The following is a 22,741-nucleotide window of genomic DNA, read 5'->3' on the forward strand; positions in this document are numbered from 1 at the left end:
ATGCAGCAGAAGAGGAGCCTAGAACAAAAGCAAGCCGGTCTGTCTGCCTTGCAGGAGCTTTAATACAAGATTGCACATTTTAATCCAATGAAAGCAGAATTATCTTCATACATACTAGGCTATGTACTCATGTTTGAACTAAGTTAGGGAACTAACTAAGAATTCTTAGTTAAGTTGTTAAGAACTGTTTTGGTCACTGGCAGCCAACTACTGCATTTTTACAGCTAAGTACGTACCGGTTTTCCCCTGTATTTTTACCTAGTGGCCCTGGCACTAAGCTTCAACAGCTTCTGTTCCTATCCCTTTCTGAAACCAAATTGTTTAGGAACCCTCAGCTGTAAATAATAAGAGGTACAATTTGTAGTTTATGTTTTGAAACAAGTGCTAGAAAAGCTACTTCAACAGAGGTGTTCCAAAGAAAAAACAAACAAAAAAAACCCAAAATAAACCTAGTATGTAAAAACTATTTAAAAAAAAAAAATTCTCAAGTAGCTTCAGAATATTTATTTCAAGACTTAGAACAGAATAGTTTGCTTGGAAAGGACCTACAACAATCATCTAGTCCAACTACAAACTTAACTGTTTAAGACTGCTGGCATAACTTCTATTTTTCTTTCAGAAATATTTTTTACAGAGTTGAGAATTGCAAAGATGTTAGTCAACTTAAATTTACTTTTTCATTAAATGATATACTTGTACTAGGAAAGATGACTATAATCAAGAGAAAAGGATTTGATTTCAATGGTATTGTTTCAGTACTCATGCACCTACCTTGTTCCTGGAACAGCTGCTTTTAACACAAATATCCAATTACAGAAAGATATAGTTAGTGTTTTCTCCCCTTTCTCAATCTAATAAAAAAAAGTTTCAGATTATCCATTCTAAACTAAACAAAAATCCACATTCTTTAAATAAAAAAAAAAAGTATTTTCTTTTCAGGAACCTGCTATTAGCATGGATTTAGCTTAGAGCAATCCAACCTACTCACCACACCTACAGAGGTCTGTAACAGCTCAAAGGTAAAGAAAATTTACTCAAATAACCATCATTTTTACTTCATTCTATCATTCTTCCTTGTCATTGTTTTTACTAACTGTGGCATTTTCTAAACCCCAGCAGCAATCAGACAAATAAAACAACAGCAGCAGCCGCCACACCTCTGAACTGACATTAGGTAACACTCACCAGGATTTGCTCCCTATTGAACTCTGCCCCCACCCCGCATCATCAATAGGTGTGGGGACACGGTCCCTTTTCGGCTTTGTACAGCAGTAGGAATTAAGTCCTGCATCTACCCTGCTGCAGCTGAGATGAGAGAGCATCCCAAAATTAGAAGGGATTAAACTTCTACGCAAGTCCTTCACCTAAGTGGCTTAGGAAATTTGCAAGTCAGTGATTTATTACAAAGGCTTCTGAGTAATCTAAAAAAAAAAAAAAAAAAAAAAAAAAAAAAAAGGACTCACATTCCAGTTTAACACTCATAGTTCTGCCTCCCTGCCCAGCTGGTACAGCGTGCTCAGTCACAAAGCCAGGCCCATCTTCTGTGTCGCACTAAGAGTCCTTTAACTAAACTTTTCTAATGCTAAATCTGAAGCAGCATTTAAATTTCAATTTCAGCCTTCCCAAGAAAAGTGTAAGGGAAATAACAGAGGCAACAGAAGTAATGTTCACGGTATTTTAGTAGCTACACACTAGGCCAGCACACTAGCCCTCAAAAACTTTTCCCACATGCTTTCCTTGAAAAAAACATGGCACCACTTTCCAGGCAATAAAAGCTCAGCTTTCAGATCAGTTCCTCCCTTTCTGTTTTCCATCATAAATTCAAACAGGCATTTGACAATTCCAAGGCACTTGCAATTCCTCATAACCTGCCAGATGCCTGAAATACGCAGGCTAACAGGGGCATTAATGCCACACAGAAGAGAGAGCTGACGGAGGTAAGTGACACAGAGCCATCTCTTTTTCCTTTGTACCAGGTTAGAAGGAAGCTGGCTGCTTTTCTCACAAGTTTTTACAAGTCCAACACTGTGTTAAAGCTCACTTCAGCTATGCTGTACCCCATTCTAGAGACTTCCCTAGCAGAAAAGGGCTGCTCAACAGCAGGGTCATGCTGGACTAAAACCATATATTTGTTAGAAAGGTTAACAACCAGTGGCACATGATACAGAGGATGGAGTGAAATTGAACAAATGCATATTTAGGATTATCAGAAATCTGTTCCCTTGAATGCAAATAACAGCCAGAAACACTACAAAGGATTGTTATTTTTTTTTTAAGTAGCAAGTCAGCTTTATAAGAATCAAGAAAAAGGTAGAGAGCAACAAAAGAAACATCTTCCAAGTATTAAGCTAGCTATCAAGCAGTTGTCAGCCACCCCACACTCCCAGAAATAGTTTGATTTAAGCACGAGACACTGGCTGTGGCTGCTGCAAATGTTCCTCCATGTGTTGTGCCACACGCCTACCCACTTTCCATGGCCATAAAAGTGCTGGGGAAGGTGCAAGCTGGATGTGAACTACTTCCTGCACATACCCTTCCTAACAACACAAATTACAAGGCACAGCATTAAATAAGAGATATTAAGAAAGATATCCAAAAGCACTGGAGGGGTCTAAACCAGAGCGAGAAAACAACTGAACTCCTGCCCAAGCTACGCAGAGAAAGGCCATTCCCCGCACGCACTGCCTTCAGGTCTGCGAAGCTGCAAGCATGAAAAAAAGCAAAATATGCCCAAGAACCTAAGCACACTCTTGAGAACAAAAGCATCTTCGGACAGTTCCCTTCAACCCTGGCCTTTGTGCACAAGCACTTGAGGCCTTGGCTTCTACAAGATGGCATTCAGCAGCCCTTGCTTCTACCAAGTATTTCAGAAGTAGTTGAGGCAGAAAACAATTGAAGTCCCACACTACAGCCACTGTTACAGCCCTGTCCTGCACTAGCTATGAGCTTTCTTTCTGGTACAAGAGGAGGTAGGCTGAGCAAGACACCAACTCCCCCACTACCACCTCCCTCCCTCCCTCTCAAAGGAGGGGATCAGCAGCGAGATCACTCACCCTTTTCCATGGGGGCTGGACATGGTCTTCAACCTCTTCAGCAAAGATCCCAGGGAGAAACGACCACATCCATGCCGGGAGATGAAGCCAGGAGCTCTCTGGAGAGCTGTGTGGGGCTCACGAAGCTGCACACAGCCACACTGGCCCAGGAGATGCCACAGGTGCTGCCAGCACACACTTACCACGCCATCTCAGGCAACACATTGCACCCCAGAGTGGGCACTCGCAGCCTCCTGGCACACAGGATCTCCCTCTCACTGATGGAGGCAGGCCAGACAGCTTCTGCGGTTGGCAATACACAGTAGGAATGACATTCTTTGCTTTAAAAGACTGAAAAATTAGGTTTCAACCCCCTATGTTACACTGACAGTAGTTTCCTGAAGATCACTGAATCAGCACTGGAGCAAAGTAATGTTATTTACCCAGTTATTCGTTCCTTTTGCTCGCACAGGAGGAAAACCACATGCACGCATGTACATGCACACACGCTCTCACACTCTCTAACACTGTTACTCACTAGCTTTTCAAGAAACAGCTGTGGCACTAAGCAGCTGCTCCAGAAGGTTTGCGCTTCCTTTTGCTTTCCCATGGTGGGTACAGAAGAGAGGGAAGGACAGAAAGTCTTTCTGCTCATGTCATCACACAACTGACAACAGGAACAGCAGAGGGAATCGCTTGCTTTCTTCCAAGATCCACAGGTTTTTCCTTCTTTTCTATACTGATAGATGTATAAAATTATAAAAGGCTTACAGCTATCTGCCATCCAAGTCCTGTTCTCACAAAATAACTGACTTTAGCACACAAGATAAAGAATGCAAAAACAATTAGAAAAAACATCTTTAAATAAAGAGGTAGAATGTTCCTACTACAGGAAAGAGTACACAAACCAAAGTGCCAATTCAGAATTTTGCACTCTCCTCAAAGTTTTTGAACTGAAGACAGGACTTAGCAGTTTATTTATGTAACATGTTTTTTCAAAAAAAATGTAAGAGCAAAGTTCTTGCAAGTCCTAAGCCTTCTCACACTCTTTCCTTCCAAAGGGGTAAGAACGGGACAAAAGAGAAGCCACCACAAAAATCTCAAATCCCATTATTTGCATAGGTTTATTTCAAGGTTTGGAGTTGAATGTTTTGCTCCAACAAGCCATCACTACCAGCAAGAAAGCAACATTTCATTTGATGTTATCTTGTTGATGCTGGTTTCTAGTGTCGCTGCAGAAACAGATATAGTGCTTCTCCTAACGGTAGCCACTGCTTCAAGACTCAAACAGCAAAACATCCTATACCAAGTCTGTTGGCTTCACTCTAGTTACTGATATATCAAAGCACTAGATTGGCAATACCAATGTAAGTGGAAATACACAGAATTATTCTAGTATTGACTTTGCAATTGTCTAAAAACATATCAGCAGCCACCTTCAGAGGGCCACTAAAGACTGCAGATTTGCTCTAGATTTCCCTATCCATTTTTAAATACCACTGCCTTAACACATCATCTTCTCAGCCTCATGACAAAGTTGGATTGAGCTCTGAGCTAGAAACAGATTTGTGTTGAAAATAGTAGAAACTGAGTTTACTCTGAGTTAACTGCCCTACAAAGTCATACCAAGTCACAGACATCTCACCCTATGATTGACTCAATCTTGGCAAAAATGTCCTTTAGGAAGATCTGTACTCAACTACCACTATCGATACAGTTTAACATAAAAAAACCCAGTGCATTTAAAGCCATTAAATATGTTTAAATCTGCTGTACTAATTCACATGACCAGGGCCTGCCAGAGCCTTCTGTTTACATAGGCCCATACCTCACATATACAGAGTTAGCAAGAGCTTTCAGAGAGCTGAAGACAATAGTTCAGTTGCAAATACCCTGTTCAGAAGCACCTGCTTGGTAACTTATGCTTAGAATTCTTCTTACTTTAACCTCAAATTTGTTTAGGAAGGAGCCACTCTCAATTGTCTCAATGCTTTAGAAAGTTTTTCCTGTATGTGGAACAAAACTGTATTTAACCAGTCTCTTCAGTATGTAACATCCTGTTATCCCATTAACATCCTGAATACGCATGCAGGCGAGTACATATGTAGTCAGATGCTTCCATTCCGATTCCAGTCTTTGCTAAATGTCTACAGTATAGACAGACAGAGGGACAAAAGCTAGACCATGGTTTCTTTTTATTTTAAGATGTCACTATTAACACACATTAGTCAAGCTATCCTACGTAATCCCCTAGACACCTAGGGAATCTAAAATCCTCTAAGATTTTATTAGATCAAGAGACCACCATTAAAAGCTTTGATTTTAGTGTTTATGTAATAAAAGTCTAATAAGCCTGACACTCTGCTTTCACCCTGTCAGACTAATGTGCGCTTTAGTGACGATATCATTTTACAAATCAATAATACATCATACATCATCCCCAGCTTTACCTCTGGAAAGTGCTAAATGGAGTCAGTGAACCATCTATTTACAATTTCAAATCCTAATATATTTACAATAGAAACCAAAAGTATTTAAAACCATTAAATATAGTGTTTAACTCTGCTATATTAGTTTACATGAACACAGCTTATCTCTGGCGTCGTATCTCCAATGCTAATATTTCTGCCAGTTATTTAAGATTTTTTAAAAAATTGCTATTCCTGGAGGGAAAAAAATAAAAGCTTAAAAACCAACCCAAAACCTCCAGGCATTTCAGAGCCCTGAGGAATTACCCACCCTAGACAGTCTTCAGGTAAAAGTACTGCAGTGTTCAAGAGAGACTTCCAAACTCCAGGCAAGCCTTTAAAACCTAATGCATATGTAAAACATTAAGAGTCAGTAATCCACTGAACAGGTTTACTGGAGTCACTGCTACCATTCAGTTTTTACTAATCCATAGTCAAGAAGGAAACTGCTGCTTTGCTGTTTCTCCCTCCATTACATTCCCTCCACCCACAGAAAGTGTTTTGTGCACCATCGTCCAGAAGAGCTAAGTAGGCATCATCTTCTCTTCTTTGCTGAAAGGCTGAACTGAGCCAGGCTTTACCCATGACAGGCCAGAAACATGCATACTTTTGCAGTGCTGATCTTCTGGCTTCTTCTAGGTAGAAGAAAGTCAGAATTATTAGACACCCCAAACCCTCTCAAGTCCCTCCCCATCCGTTTTACCTTTGGCAACCACAAGCATAAAAGAGGCTAGCATCATTTCCTCTCCTCAAAGAGGAACATGGCTATTGGTTTAACTCCTGTGAATGTGTGTGGCATCTGTAGAACTACCCCGACATTACAGGAGAGTTTAAATGACTTAGTTCATGTACTGCTACCCTATCATACTACAGAGATTAAGAGATAGTCTTTGAACAGTGCCTTTTGCTTGAAGGCTGTGGCCCAGCACCACTGCACTGCTATTTGCCAAATTTCTTGGTTCTACAGAAAGAAGTGTCAATCCAAATCAAAACATTTGTCATTAACTTGACATTGTAATCGTAGCCTACTAGCTTGCGATGCTGGGCATACTGTGGAAGAGTACTCCAACCCACTGAAGGCTTGTGAACGCAAATTAACATGGCAAAGTAGCAGCTGATACCTTTGCTATACCACGGAGCTTCTTAATGCTTTCCAAGGATGGTCCTTCTCTTCCCTGAGCATTTATCATGGTTAAATGCTTGAACAATAACTATTTCTACCAAACACAATGCAATGAACATTTGAGACTGACTATTGCAATTTAGAAGACAAAAAAAAAAAGCTTCAAGTTGAAGGAGAAAGATGCAACTTCAAGCATCTGTAGATCTAAAGTAGTTTAAGATGATTAGTAAATTAGACACCTACTCTAGCAGGTCAAAGAAACAGAATAGCTTGCAGGGTTTGTTTTTGCATACCAGGAACTAGCCCTGCCTCCACACTGCTATAGGCTCATCAGATCATCTGTATGCCAACTACATCAAACCTGGAATGACGCATCAAGTTCCAGAAAGTGATAATTATGTAAGTAGACTTTGTCATACTACAGGAAGCCTTTTGCCTGACAAAGTAAATTAAGTCAGCATGAAAACAGAACCTGCGCTTCCTCTGTCCCTCCCCATGTTTTGTGTAAAAGGTGACACTATGTGACAGAATTGCCGCAACACATCAGACAACAGCAAACAAGGGATCAGTTAAGCTTGAGTCTGGCAGAGTAGCTGGCACCTGCCTATCGCATGCCACACACAGGACATCATCTAGCAAAAGCCATGTGCTCAGCAGGGAACTGGGACATCACAGCCCTTCCTGGGCTACAGTTCTAGAATAGCCAGGTTGTTTCCCAAGGTACAGGAATTACACAGCTAATAAACAAGGACCCAGGGTTGCAGAAAAAGGGAAAGACAGGATACAGGATTAAGGAACTTCCTTTTTCTGTGAAGGAAGAGAATGTTCTCAGCTACACTGATATTTTGGAACAAATCTGCTAAAGCACAGAAGTTGGGCCATACCTGCTATCAACAAAGTACTCAAGTGACTAAAGTACCACACATGCAATAGTTACTGAAGATGTCACTTTTCACTTAAAAAGAAATTAACATGCATCCCCAAAGAAAAAGGACGAAAGAAAAAGCATTGTTTGCTATAAGTCTCTGAGACAGCATCATACCCTTTCAATTTCAAGCACCTCAACCTGTTCTTTCTTAGGTCTTTGATTTAAAGGTTAAGAAAGAAGGAAGGAGAGAATGAAGGGCAGGGGAAGAGTCAAAAGTATTTCTCAAGTTTTTATAAGAACATCAAGAAGTCAGAATCTGATCAAAATATTTTCCTGTGTGTTCTAAAGCTGGAGAAAAGCCACCTCACCTCAAGCCCTGCTGTGACTCTGGCTGTTAGGAACATTGCTACACTGAGCTTACAGGCAGCATATTGTATTAAGATCAATGTAAAAATCTCATTCGTGGCAGAAGACAGGAAGAACATGAGTTAAAGCTTGCAGCAAGGAAGACTGAAGTTTGGACTGACAAAAAAAAAAATTTTTTATTACAAAAAAAGCAGCAAACACCACCACAGCTCTAGTGCAAGGAGCCCAAGTCAGTAACTAAAACATTCAGAATGTTTTTCCTTGACAGTCCAGCAAAAATACAAGCCACCATTTCAGAATCCCTAGGCACTACAAGCAGATTTACTTGTCATGCCACTCAGTGCAGACTCAGAATTGCTGTGTGCCAGCTCTTTAAGTGCAAAGAAATAATAAATAAATAAAAAAAACCACAAAAAAAACAACCAAAACCAAAAAACAAACCCTACCCTGTTCCCCAAAACCAAATGTGTTGCTCAGGTGAAAGCTGTATGAGCCAAAACATTCTTGCTATATCAGTAAGAGTGCTTTGTGACAGAAGTAACTCTATGCACTCTTCAATTAGCTGATATTGTCTTATTAGAACTCAGTGTTGTTAGAGATGTGAGCAAGGTACTCTGCCTGTGCTGCTTCAAAAAGTCTGGAATGAGAAGAAAGCCCTGAAGCTTTGATTCAATAATGAAAGATCTCTCAACAGAAGAGAACAAAGTTGGGGACTGTCAGGTTATGCAGAAGTGGTAACGACCATGACAAGTGCAGGACAAGCTAATAGGCAGTCAGCAAATCTCTTCTTTCCCCTCTTTCCTTCCCTTCCACCCCTAAACAAAAAAATCTGCCAAGTGTGCCAACAGTTGTACTAACAAAGCTTTCTAGCTGGCTAAATGATTAATTGCTTAACACACTGAAGTTAGAACTGTGACATAACTGCTTAGTTAGGAGACCAAATCAGTTTCAGCATGCCTGCTGATCCAAAAGAAGGGTGGAATAAGGTTTGTCTAGCACACATTCATCTCAGAGACAGAGAACCTTTCTTCCCTTATCAGGCAATAAACCCACACTACAGTGAGAATCTGGACTTTGCACATACCTTCTGAGTCAACATCTTCTCTCTAGCTTCATCATGTATAGCTGGATTCCATGGAGAAAAACTATGGAGAAAGTATAGTTACCTCTTACTTCACATTTTTGCAAACTACAGCTTAGAGCAGAAAGCAGCAATTTTCCTTGGTTTAGTTTGTTGAATTTCAAGTAAACATTGAAAACTCAGACTTGTAGTTAAAACATACTGTTAAGAACTGAATTCACATTGTCATGGATCTTTTCAACATGAAGTACTTGGGTTTTCGTTTTTGTTTTCAATGAGAACTGGCAATTCAGCAGGTACTACATGAAACACTACTCATATTCCCTATGGTGCTGACTGCTCCATTCCCTACGCAGTCAAGCTTAAAAGCATTTTAAAAGCGTGACCAAAGCTATAGTCATGCAAACTATGTTCAGGAAAGTCCAAAAGCAGTATTTACTCCATGGGTATCTCTACCTGAGGGACATGAAGTGATCTGGAGCTTTTGTTTGTTTGTTTTGGGGTTTGTTTGTTTGAGGTTTTGTTGAGATTTTTTTAAGTCTTGGTTGCTTAGTGAACAAACAGTAAACACAAGTGTCTGATTATATTTAGGATTCACTCAATAGTAAACAGAAGGAAATGAGGGTAGGAATATTCAAAGTAATGCTATAAATGTAAGAAAAAAAAAAAAGTCAGTCAGCTTGGCAGAGAAAGGCTTCAGATCAACAACTATACCAAAACTTGTACTTGAAACATTAGGACATGGTGAATTTGCTCATGGTACTTACATGATTGCATAGGGATCCTCTATTTTGGGCTGATCAAATAAATGACTGCTGCATAGCCTGACACTGTCCACTACTTTACTTTTGAACAGCTGAATATCTTTTTCATAACTGCAAGAGAGAAGTAAGTAATGTTAAGTAATTGCAAGGAGGTACAGGTTTGCTTTAGAAGCATGGACAGACTTGGCAAAGCCTCAGCTTTAGTTGCTAGTGCAATCAACTCTGGCAGTAGAGACCATGAACCGATAAACAATTTTACAAACCTCTTGTTTCTGCAAGTCTATGCAAAAACGTCTTAAGAGACCATATCTATACACATGGAAGATACTTACAGCACTGCAGCCTCAGGATTCAGAGGAGTAGTTGTATCAATCTTGTAGAAGACTCTGCGAGCATACATCAATACTTGCCATATGTGATTATGATTTCGCCTAAAAAGAACAAAACACAAATGAAGAAAGGAACAAAGTTCTTTCAAATTATACATCAATATGTTACCACTAACCTCCATTTTGCAAATGCTCTTTTCACATCCAGTTCACCAGATAAAGGATCTACTAGTGGATGGAAGACAGGCAGATCAAAAACCAAGCGCTGTATTAGAAAAAAGAAATTCATTATGACAACTTCAATACTAATGCTAAAACCACTGGGTGAAGGTCACTCAAGATGTTGCTTCCAAATACTAATTAATTGTTACTGTATTAAAAGAAAGCAACCTGAAGTGCTTTATACCAACTGTGAAACTGTAACCCAACACACCCATGTTACATGCAGGGTCCTGTCCTCTCTCACATGCTTATCACCAAATCAGGAAACTAATCCAGCTAACCACACAGGCACTAGTGCCAACACAGGTAATATCAGATAAGATCAGATTAAAGGAGTTTTTCTGGTTTAGCTATTTGTGACTGAAAGCTTTTTACATACTTGAGCTACAATCAATACTTCTTTTATCCTACATATTTTTAAGTAAACTGTGCAGTGACATCACGGTGTCTTCAGTTCTGTACAGCTAGCTTCCTCTGGTATTCGTGCATTCTTCCAAAAGAAAACTTAGTTTCAAAAGGAAGGTTTTAAAGCCCTATGGGAGCAATAGAATGATGGCTGTATGAGAGATACTGAAGTCTGATCTTTGAAAGAAACTGTTTCCTACTGGCTCTGTCCTTTTAAAGATGATGGCTTTGCACAAGTTTGACACCAGGCAGACAGCTTCCTGACATAGCAACTTGTTCTCAGCTACAGCAGTTACACACACCTGTCCCTCAATCTTCCTCTTACAGAAATTTGGCCAAGAGGACCAGCTGCTCTGCTCTGGAGAGTCAGACTGCCACAAGATTTTTTTTAAATTTTATTTTTATATGTTAATTGATGTAATAACTTGGATACTTTTCCCTAAAGAGAAAAAGAGAAAGCAGAGATGGAAGGTAACACTGTACTATCTATCTCCTACTGCCTTTTTTTCACCAACGTTCTCCTCAACTTCTTGTTGTTGTTTGTTTCAATGTAATTTAGAAGAGAGACAGGCAAGAAATCCTGCAGTACTACAAGCAAGCACAGCACAGGTGCCTGGAATTTATGTTCCATTATATCACTACTCAGAATTTGCATACTACTTTAAGTGTTTCAGTGTTGACTTCCTTGCCGAGGAAGTAGCAGATCAAGAGTTGAGGTAAAGAACTGCTTGATTACTTCATACTCTAATGCATCTAACCTCAGGAAGTTCACTGTACACCAGCCTTAGTAATCAGAGTAACTTAATTCCTCCACAGATGTTAGGATATATGTACAAGACATTGCAAATGAGCCCAGCCAACTGAACAAAACTAGTTCATGGAAATGAGAAGCTAACTGGTATATTAGCTTTAATAAAAAGTCATACTTAAAACACCAGAAAACAAGAAAAACCCAAGATACACACAACCACTTACCGGGCAGTCTCCATCTGGGTAATTATCAGGAATATAGACAGTAAATTTAAACACACCATCCTGGTAGAGCCCATGTCTTATGAATATTACACCAAACCACACTGCAAGTGAAAAAGTTTGCTTGAGTGAAAGAATTTAAAAATATATATATGTAAAAAAACTTTAAAAGTTAGGTTTAAACTTACTTAATGCTGATCGGTAAGATGGTTGCACGTAGACACCTGGTAGTTTCTGCTTTACAACCAAGGTACTGCAATGAGAATCAGCATTTAGGATAGCTCCACAACCACACTAAATCTACAGCAAGCTGACAACAGTAAACCCAGAATGTACTACCAACAGCTTAACAGGGGACTTCTTCCACAAACCTACAACTTCTTCCACAAACTTACACGCAATTCCCAAGGTCAGATTGCTCACAGAAGGAGGTGGCAGAAAACTAGTGAAACCATATTTTTTCACTCTTGTTTTTCCTACCCCTCCATTTGAAGAGTTACTAACAGGAGACATTATTCCTCCTGATAAAACTGTAAGTAGAGAAGTAGAAATAAATTCTTCCCCCAGTAGATGCATTTAACACATGTCATTACTGAAATTTCCATTTTCCTACTGAATCCCCAGTTTCAAAGTAAAGAAGAAAAAAAGAAATGCAATTAAGTAATTTTGAATGCAGATTTGCAGTCAATTGTAGAAAATTTTGAAATGTTTAAAATTTAAGTTAAAGTTTGGTCACAAGTAGTTTTTCAGTTTTAGATGAGACTATGCTGCAGGTCAAACAGGAATTACACTGGCAACTGACAAAAAGTAACAGAAAATAAAAAGGACAGTCAAGAAGCAGGGTATATTAGAGATCTGGATCGAGTGATTCCAGGCATCTAATTAACAGGATGGACCAAGTAATTTTCCCAAACTTGCACTTATTTGCTATTTCACTTCTTGAGATAATAATCCAGTCACGATCTTCAGTCACCAATGACCAGTGCATTATGAAAAGAGTTTCTACATCTCCTTTTGCTTTTTAGGAAAGTCCATTTGATAATCAACATTACTACAGGGGAAAAAATGTGCTATTTTTACTAGTTTTCAAATCAAGGAGCACAAGTAGTTGCTAGTAAGTTTAACCAACTGTAGTTGTATGGTATGCAGATTCTACTGAATGCTATAAATGATAAACCAAATTATTCACTTCACAGGTTTTCCAGTTACTTGGCATATAGGTCCATTAAATTGAACTCTGCATGCTTGTACAGATAAACCATAATCTTAAAGCAGAATATTAACACAGTCCTGTGCTTATGATTTTCATAAAGTTAATTATTATTTCCCTAATAATAAATTTGTTAAACTAGAGGAGTTTACATTATGATACCAATATATTTTTGCATGCTGCAGAAGAAAAACATCTTTCTTGAATTAAGAAGTCAGGGTCAGTTCCCTGAAAAAAAAAAAATAAAAATTACTGTTTTGAGAGTTCTCACTTTCAATTTAATGGTTAAATGCAAGAACTGAGACTTAGCATTGCGTAAGGACTCCAGGGATTTCATTCCAAAAGGCACTACATACTTGAGAATCCAGCATGTCTGTTACAGAGGAAGTCCCTTCAGCTTTGTAGCACAGAACAGTTTATGTAAATAGAAAGTTTTGCAGACAAATAGAGATTTCTATGCTCACACAGCAGTCTACAAATCACTAGACTGGATCAAATGCAACTGATCTGAAGAAAGTTATTTAAATTGCGCTAACTCCTCCCTCATAAGTTTCACATTAAATATCACTGAAAGACAGGAAAGAATATAGTCTTCCTAATATCCATTTAATAAGCCATATCAGACAGCGTTCAAGTGTTCCATGTAACAACTGAAGGAAGCTCCCACATCCTAACTCCATTAGACAGTGCCATATATTCATAACCATCTTCCCACTAAACATCTGCTTGCTTCTATTTTAATACTTGTTTGAAAAATTCAGTATTTCTGACCAAAAAGCTGTTAGGATAACTGGTCAGGATGCCTAAACCCAAAATGTGTTTACTTCAAGACTGAGAAATATAATAATTCAGAGAATCACATCTAATCACGTCCCTTTAAATCTCATCTCATACTCCTCTCCCCTTCTACCTCAAGAGATTGAGACTGCTGCTCCAGAAAAAGGATTTTGTAGAACTTAAGTTTTACTGCGTTCTTCAAGGACTATGGGAGAGACACCATGTAAGAACTAGATCCCTGCATGGTTTTTTGCCACTGAAGCATAAGCCCAGTGACCTAAAAGACACAAAAAGTGAAAACCTACAACTCTGCAAGGAGGGAATACTCCAAATAAAAAGGCCCATAAGAAGCATGTGTTCCATTTGTCGACTGGGATGACATAGCAGGTGAAGCAGGCTTGGTTATTGGCACAGCATTCTTTGGAATAGAAGGCAACTGTTTCTTTGTAGAGGCTCGTAGAGGACTGGTTCGCAGCTCTCCACTCAAAGTTTTCTCTTCAGCATCGGGTCTCTGTTAGATTGAAAGAGAACCGTGAGATTACAGGCTGTATTTCATAAACATTTAACACATGAACATATTTTAACACAGGTTTAAACTCAACCTTGTTAATTACAAGTCTGGCCAATGAAACATATCTTGAGTTTTGGTGTTCTACTGCTTGGGGGTGGTGTCTCTTTGGGGTTTGTTTTTAAATAGACTTTTATTCACTCAAACCTAGTCTACAAGTACAAGAGTAATCAATGCTGGATAGGAAATCTGCAGATTAGGACAAATACTTAAGGAGGCTTACGTTTATTTAGAAACTGGAATCACATAGTATATAACATCAGCTTAGAAGTCAATCTATTTCTAGCACACAATGCATCAAAATAAATCAATTCTACTGACAAGCATCCTCACATTCTAGACTTCAAAGAGTCTTTAAAAGTAGTGTAGTAAAGCTGGGATGAAATAAGAACTTTTTACAGAAAATTTCATGTGTTTCACTTCCTGCCTGTGCTTAAGACACCAACATCCCACTTGGAACTGATCACATAGCCCACTCCCACTGTGAGACAATCACCATTTGACAGTAATATCAAGTTTAAATAGTTTTGCTATAGCAATCTTTTTACGCCTATGCTGTCTTTTATTAAAAAAGAAAAAAAACAAACAAAAAACCTTTTCTACTTAACTGGTCACTGCTACGCTGCTAGCGAACATTTTACTACATACAGACCTCAAAATCATTCTATAGATTGCCAAGACAAACCTGCAGACTTGTGATTAGGCTAATTGCAGTGACTACAGGCATGATTTAGGCTATAGTGTTTTGAAGTGCTTGAGACTTGGACTAGTAACAATACCTATGTCATAAGCATTATCAACAAAGTTATATAATTTGCCCTAGCAAAATTATATAACTCACTTGAGAAGTGATTAACCCTAGAACTACCACGCTTTCATCATTGCTACAATCTGAAGTAGCAATAGTATTATGGAGGCAGAGTTTTGTCAACGCTCACTGCACATGCAATACCTGGCTAAGCTCTATGAAAGACAGTAAACAAATGTGTTAAGAAACAAGTGTTTCAACCGTTTGAACAAGTTTGTTTCATCTTTCCTACTTAAAGATGCTTCAGATAAAGAAAAGTCAACAAATTCTGGAGTAGACTCCATCCACAGGCAACTCCATCCAGTTAATACAGCTCAAAGCTAGCTTACACTTTTATTGAAGAGGATCACAATCCTCAGAATAAAACACACACTCCAACTGTATTTGTGTATCATCTGATGGTCTCTTCCGGAACTGCTACCACCCCTCAAGGCACGTTAACACCTTATGGCACCCATTCATTAAATACCTTGCGCACAGAACTTGTAGACATACTCCAGAAAGGGTTCATAACGTGTATTCCAAATAAATGACTGGAACTCTTCAGTGTCTTCAGAGTGTCCTCAGGCCTCTCTGGTTTATACCCTAAAAATACACAGAACAAATATGCATTCTAAGAGATAAACAGCACTCAATATATAAATAGGATTCAGGTCTAATTCTGCAGCCAGATTTATATTTCTGTAACTTCAGAGGCAAACTTCTTGTACTTAAGACTGACAATAGTTAAAATTGCCAAAACTCTATTATATATTAGACTCCAGGACAATACTACAGTTGTCTATGAAGTAATTTTTGCACAGGAATCCCTGCCTTCTTTCTGCTAGAAAGATACTCTAGATTCTGCATTCCATGTTTTGTCTTGCCAACTGGAAAAAAAACCCATCTATTGGCTCAGCACAGTCAAGAAAGATCCTCTACACATGCAAATATTAAAAAATTATAACTTCACCATTTCAGTCCAGCACCAGACAGTACTACAATGGCTTACTCTGGCTTACTCTCGTAGCACAGTTAAGTGTTGTCTCTCACATACACTGCTGACTTTGCATGTTTCTGAAGCACTCCAGTTTGAAAAAAATCTCTGCCATTCCTAGTGAAAGAGATGATCCTCCCATTGAGTTTGCATCATGTATGTGTCATTTTGTTTTCATCTGCATTGGAACACCACCAGGAATAGACAAAGCCACAGAACACAGAAGTTTTTCTGTAACTTATTTAATGGTTTCATTATGAGCACTAAGGCTTAGTGCTCTTTAGATCAGCAGTTCAGTAACAACGACTTCAGCAGTATTTAGAGTTTCAGTGTCATCTACTGTAGATGTCCTGGTTTTTCCCCTCTCTCTAGTTTGTTGTTTGTTTTTTTTAAAAAAAGTCTTGCTATTGTTTGTGCAAGAACTCTCATCTACAGCACCTCTTGTCTGGCACAGCCTACTTCCTCCACTCTTCCCCCCCCCCCCCCACTTCTCCTAGTTACCATTCCCCTTCCTGCCCCCCCATTTCTGGCTATATTAACTAAGGTTTTGAGACAATTCACTCTACTCAATTTCTTTAATAGGAAGTTGTACAACATTGACCAAGGCAATTCATAGGATGAAAGAGAAACAGAGAAAACGGCACAGGCTTCTATTGTGATCAACAATAATTTTTTCTATAGTAAGCAAGGCACCACCTGTTCAGCCATTGTTTTGACTAGTTTATAGAGAAAAAGGTAACATTATGTTCAAAAATCTCCCTAAAAGGAAAATAAATGCCAATTTTGTTAAAAGAAAAAAAAAAAGCCAGACAATTTATCCAAAGAAAAGTCTAGCAATGGTAAATTTTTAGAAGAAACATTGGTATCAAATCATAGGTATCCTTCTAGACTATATAGCAGACAAGCATTCAAAAATGCAAGCACCATTTAGAAAAGTGATGAAAATTAACTAATTTCTCCACCCCAAAATCTCCTCAAAACATTCCAGTACGCATGATTCCTCCAGATATTTTTCCTCTTCAGCAGCCAGTCTCACATCACTCTGAGCCACTGAAAACAGAAAGTCAAAGCACAGCTACCACACCAGGGCATGCCCTGTGACAACAGGGAGAAAATGTTTTCACTTTTCCCCATCTCCTGCCTGGAAAGCAGAGCCACGCCAGAGGGCTATGCCGTGGGCCTTTTCTCTTCCATGAAACCCAGGCAGACTAAGTAAGACAGCAAGATACTAGGCTAGGAAGGTACAAGACGTTTCCTCGGTAAACTTCAGCGTAACCAGAGGGTGGAAGAACTGACGCACAAAGCAAGCACCTGAGTGCTATGGCTTTGACAAGAAAGTAAGTGCTGGAAGCTGAGGTACAGGTTGGAAGACAATTACCTGGAATCTGGAGTGATTACAGGTTTGGGGTGGGATTTTTTTCTTTGTTTGTTTGTTTTGGACTGGTGGTTTTTTTAATACTAGGTAATATAAATTGCATTATTCCACAACCAGAGATATGAGATACAAGAGCTGAGCAGGACAAAAAATGACTTACGTACATAAAAAACAGCCTAACCTATTAACACAAACAGGGAACGGATCTGGAAGCTTGGTAACTGGTGCTAGATGGAATTCAGTCACTGACTCCACCTTTCAGAAAGCAGCTATGCATCTCAGTACACTTCCAGCTTTGTTGAAAAGCTTTTCATTATAGAGACGCCTATTAACAGGCTATTAAGAGCAGTTTATATCTCCAAATACAACATTATTTTAGCTCTAAACTGCAGAATAACTTCCAGAGATTCTCCTGCACAGACATTTTTTATCCTGTTACTTGCCAGTAATAAGTCATACATGGTCTTGTCCTAAACTTACTGTTTAACTGCCTCCAGTCTCATTCACCTGTTAAAATACTATTTATGATGGAGAACTAATAAACTCAGAGTACCAGCTGCCCAGAGGAGAATCATTTAAAAAGCCTTTCAAGGTGTTCTAGAGTTTGTCTACTTCTGATCACACTCACTCCTAGCTGTGCTATGTGGCAGTGGAGAATAATATCAGTATAGGAAACTTATTCGCAACTGCTTATGCTCTGTAGCGCCTTCACCTCACAATTTACTACCCCACATTAACACAAAGAATAATTAAAAAAAAAAAATCAATCAAATAACAGCATATTTAAGTTAGACTGTTTATCCTACTTCTCACTATGGTGAAGGTCTGCAGCAGACAGAGAGCCAAGTCCCAATATCATTAAGTGGAATTTCTAGGTAGTTTAGTCATTCAATCTTACACAGGGCTACAGTGCCTACTACAAGGTACCTACCATTATGATACCTTAAGCTGCTCTATCTACCAAAACCATCAGCTTCCCACAAGAACCCAATACACTCTCCTCGTTTTATGAAAAAGTAATAAATAAATTCAAAATCATCGCCCTGTCTCCCTTCCCACTATCATGATTCACAGTGCCTCATCAAAGGAGAAACTAGTGTGCCGCTCAGTAATACGTTCTACTAATTTCCCCTACTTCAAAAATAGAAAGTAACAGCAACCTTCCTAAGCAGACCTCCTCCCATGGGCTTTTTATAGATATCTTTTTCTCTAGTGTTTTTCTTCTAGTACAACAGCAATTAAAAAAAGACACAACACAGATTTGTTAAGAAACATTATTTCAAATGCTGCTTCTTGGAAAGGCCTTCTAACTTCTATACAGCACTGCATTACTAAGGTCCTATCACACCTGGACCAAGAAAGCCACCTGCCACCAAGCATAACCTTATGTTGACAGTCACCAGCACTGAGGTACACAATACAGGAGAGCAGTCAGAGCAAGTGTAAACTCACGCAGTACTTCATCATCACTCTAAAATACTTCAAAAAGTTATCACTAATGAAAACCAAAATTTTAAGTACTTCACTTTTGCACATTCTCCTTCTCTACACTAGGTACTCTCATTAAAGATTACTTCTATTATTTATACCTACTGTCATACCACATGTCATATTTCTCTCCTGCCATCAGCAGAGACATTAGATTAAATAAAACACTATTAAACCAATCTGACAAGAACTTCATCTGCCTGGAACAGAGCACTTCTCCAAGTATTTTCTGGAAACATAAACAATTCCTCAAGAAGAAAATAAAAAAGAATGTGTAGATGAACACATATAATATAAATTCTTATATATATGTTTTTATGCATTTGATTCCCTACCTAAAAGGGAAGGGAGCCACTCCTACACCTGAGAATAAACAGAGCTGATTAGGCAGGGCACAAGAGAACAGCACATGTTCATCACAACACTATTACACGTTTGTCCAACAACTGTAACTGTCAGTTTACACCCGAACTTACTTCTCAGCACACCTACTCCTGATCGTCAAGGAGTTTCTCCACGGATTTCGCCAGCCCACACCTTAACCTACTGGACAAGGGAGTCGCCGAAGGAAACGCTGGCAGCGAACAGGAACGCTGACCAGTCAAGCCTGTTTGCCAACTCTTCCTCCACAGGTGGATTACACCTCTCCTACCGACACCTGCTGCCGCGACTTCCACCCCCTAACGCCCTTGTCGAGGAAGCCATAACCTACGCCAACGAAACCAGCCCTTTCACAACGAACAGCTAACAGTTTAAAAGGCGCAAGAGGATGACTTGCCGACTTTCACAGGACAGCTGGGTTTCCCGAGGGGGCTGTCAGCTAGAGGACGGCTGGGTCGCAAGAGGGAAAGAAAACAACCAAAAAACCCACCCCCAAGCCCTCCTAGTCGGGCGAAGTCCCGAGACCCGAGCGGGGCGCAGCCTCCCCCGGCAGCACTCCACATCGGGGCCACGGCCGCGCCCGGCGACGCCGTTTGAAAAGGCGCGGAGAGGCCCGCTGGGCCCCGGCCCCAGCCCCGCCGGCGGCCGCCCCGAGCCCCGCTGCTCGCCCCCGCCGCGGGGCCCCTGGAGGAAGGGGGCCGCGGGGGCCCTCGCACGGCGGGCGGCGCCGGGCCGGTTCCCCCCGCGAGGGACAGGGCTGTCCGGGCCGGCAGACGCTCTGCGCGGCGGCGGCAGCTCCTCACGGGGCGAACGGGCGGTCGCCGCCCGCGCCGGCCCGACCCCTCCCGGCGACAGGTGACGGCCCCGCGGGGCGCAGGCAGACGACCCGCCGCAGCGCCGGCCCCGCGGCGCGACCGGAGCTGCCCACCGCCCTCCCGTGCCGGCGGGGACTCTCTCCCCGCGACCGCCGCTGGCGCTGCGCCCGGGAAGGCGGAGCCGGGCCGGGCCGGGGGCAGCCGCCCCGCCACGCTCGCTCACCCGCGCCGAGGCTCCCGCCGCCCCGCTCCACTGGACGAGCGGCCCAGGCCCCGCCAGCCGCCGCCGCCGCCGCCGCCGCCGCTCCCCCCCTACCCCCTCCCCTGCCCCATTTAAAGCCCGCCCCTCAGCATCGCACATCCGGACCCGGCCTTCCTCTCGACCAATCGCCGTCCTGTTCTTCCGGGACGGCTCCGCGACTCGGGGCGGCGGGGACGAAGCCAGCCAATCACAACCACCGCCCTCTCCGTGAGGCAGTAAGGCCGACTTCTCGCCTGTCACGGCGCGGGGCGGGCGGCCGCTGAGGGTTCCGCCCCGGGGACGGGGAGTGGCCCGCGTGCCTGTCCGTCTCGCGGCGGGCGGACCAACGGGGCGGTGGGGACGCACCTGTCACTCTCTCGACAGGAGGAAAGCGCTGGGGCCGGAGCTTAGAGAAAAGAATCTCCCTCATTGGCCGGCGGGGGGAGCGAGGAGGCGTGCCGTCGGCCGGCGGGCCGGGGCCGCCGGAGGCGGCCATTAGCGGCCGCGGCCGGCGGGGGCAGGGGCCCGGCTGGGCACGAACGGCCGCGTGGAGGCGGGGCCCGGGAGGGGGCGGCACTGCTGCTGTACGGCGGGGCTCGGCCGTCACCCTCAGGGCGCGGGCCCCGTCAGCCGCGGCCGCCGCTGTCCGCCCGTCCGTCCGAGTGAAACTGTCGCCGGCGTCGGCTGGGCCGCGGCGGCCTGGCGTGGGCGGAGAGGCTAGCCCGGGGGCCTGCCGCCACGCGATCCAAAAGCGAGTTGAAAAAAGGCAGAAAAGGGAGGAAGGGGGAATTGAAAGGGGCCGAAAGAGCCCTCCGGAGGCGGCCTACGGTACAGGAGAGAGCCCGCGCCCGCCCCGCCGGACGAGGCGACCCGAACCGTGGCCGTCAGGCGTTCCGCGCGCGGCGGCCTGCCCATGCGGGGGGCCCGGCGGCCGCCCCTTCCTCTGCCCGCGGCCTCTCCGAGGCGGCGGGCCGAGCACAGGCCAGAGCTCCGGCCGCCGCCTGGTGAAGACTTCATCGGTCACGGGCTTACGCCACTGCTGGGAGCAGGCTTCGAAAAACTGGCATTCTACAGAACATGCTTGAGCCGGATTTTTTCCTTTTTTAAGCTAAGAATGCATACCAGCTTCCACTGTTGGAAAGGTACATGTACATACACGCGCACGCAGTGTCAGTTCATAGTTACGTATACGTATACATGTGTATACGTACAAAATTTAGCTCCAAAAAGCTGCTGAAGGAGCAAAATAACAAAAGTCAGGAGGTTGCTTCTTTTCGTAATTGGACTTTTTCTGAGCCCTGTAGAACAATTGCAAAAATGCTATACCAAAACCAAAGTAACTTGTCAAGGTTTGGAAGATGACAACACAATCCGTGCTATCTCGAGTATAAAAATTACAGAGAAAATTAAAAACCAGTGAATACAGGGTGGATTTTTTTTGTTCCTAAGTTATGAGCAAAAATACCATGCTGAGGTTATCACTTTGTCTCAATTATTGTAACCTTCTCCTATCTTCCTGTCCTCAAAATGCCACTTGACAATAGTCAGTCAGATAACAACGTTGTTATTCTGGCCAAACCACTGTCTTGGTTTCTAAAACCCTTGGCAGTTTGCTTTTCTTCAGTGTTTCAAATGCAAGCTCTTTGCCCACACCTCTGAAGTGCTGCACAACTTCCGTTTAGGTTCATATCCTAAATTATGTAGCTTCCACTGCTACATGCAGTAGCAGTCACCTGTAGCCTCATTTTCTTTCTTAATCTCTTTCCTGCTACGTATGTTTTCTTTTTTCTGCTCTAAATCTTGTCCCACCATCTCTCCTTTAAAGGTTGCATTTCCAGAAATCTTTTTTACATGGTTACCTTCACCAGTGGGCTTTTCAGACCTAACCATTCCTCAAAGTGTCTTGCCTGTATTAGATCCTGATCTTGCTAAGGAATGCAAGATGATCATTAAATGCTCATTTACATGTTATGCAGATGTCATAGATCGTATATTGCAAAATTCTGTGGCTGGAACAACATTTTAGTGTTAATTGCGTATACATGTTCAGGATGTTGCAAAACTGTATCACAATTGTAATGTGAATAATATTTCAACTTTAATACCAGGGATTGAGAGGAATACTTTACCAAGCCATTGAACACATCACTGTTAATCTTCCAAATGCCATGACCGTCCAAAGCTTCCTATTTTGCCAACTACAGAAATAAAACTTTGACAAGAAAGAAACTAGTTTTTGTCTAATACATTTTCATAAATGCTTCTTTCTGGACCACTGATAAGGAAAACACCTTTTCTGTCATTTTTTACTAGAACCACCTGTAATTAATGTACAGACCTACACCACCATCATTTGTGGGAATCCAGCAACAGGACCTGTTTGCAATCTGGATGCAAGGCTGTCACTTAAAATAGCGTCTCTGTGCTCAAATGATGCTAAACGTTTTCCTAAAACATCAAAGCACTTTTGTT

The 22,741-nt window shown here is 41.8% G+C and overlaps 1 protein-coding gene across 2 annotated transcripts; it reads right to left on the reverse strand.

Moving 5' to 3' along the window:
• Positions 1-444: 444 nt before the first annotated feature.
• On the reverse strand, positions 445-20,361 carry AKTIP (AKT interacting protein). Of its 2 annotated transcripts, none has more exons than XM_075040245.1 (10): positions 20,252-20,361; positions 15,463-15,578; positions 13,923-14,128; positions 11,819-11,883; positions 11,634-11,734; positions 10,208-10,296; positions 10,035-10,133; positions 9,706-9,813; positions 8,942-9,002; positions 445-6,132 (listed from the first exon to the last, which is right to left on the reverse strand). In XM_075040245.1, exons 2-10 carry the CDS (start codon positions 15,502-15,504, stop codon positions 6,025-6,027), a joined length of 879 nt encoding a protein of 292 aa, XP_074896346.1. In that variant the 5' UTR covers positions 15,505-15,578; positions 20,252-20,361; the 3' UTR covers positions 445-6,024. The 2 variants fall into 2 exon arrangements, with proteins under 2 accessions (XP_074896346.1, XP_074896345.1); XM_075040244.1 differs by having other exon boundaries at positions 445-6,135.
• Between the last annotated feature and the right edge of the window lie 2,380 nt (positions 20,362-22,741).

This window comes from Buteo buteo, chromosome 11, assembly GCF_964188355.1.
Source record: "Buteo buteo chromosome 11, bButBut1.hap1.1, whole genome shotgun sequence".
Taxonomy (NCBI): Eukaryota; Metazoa; Chordata; class Aves; order Accipitriformes; family Accipitridae; genus Buteo; species Buteo buteo.

Excerpts from the sequence above, each read along its gene's own strand:
- AKTIP (XM_075040244.1), bottom strand. The coding sequence starts at position 15,504 with ATGAACCCTTTCTGGAGTATGTCTACAAGTTCTGTGCGCAAG. Across the intron at positions 11,735-11,818 it reads ATCTTACCGATCAGCATTAA|TGTGGTTTGGTGTAATATTC; the intron begins GTAAGTTTAAAC and ends TTTCACTTGCAG. Across the intron at positions 6,136-8,941 it reads AGAAGATGTTGACTCAGAAG|AAGAAGCCAGAAGATCAGCA; the intron begins GTATGTGCAAAG and ends TCTTCTACCTAG.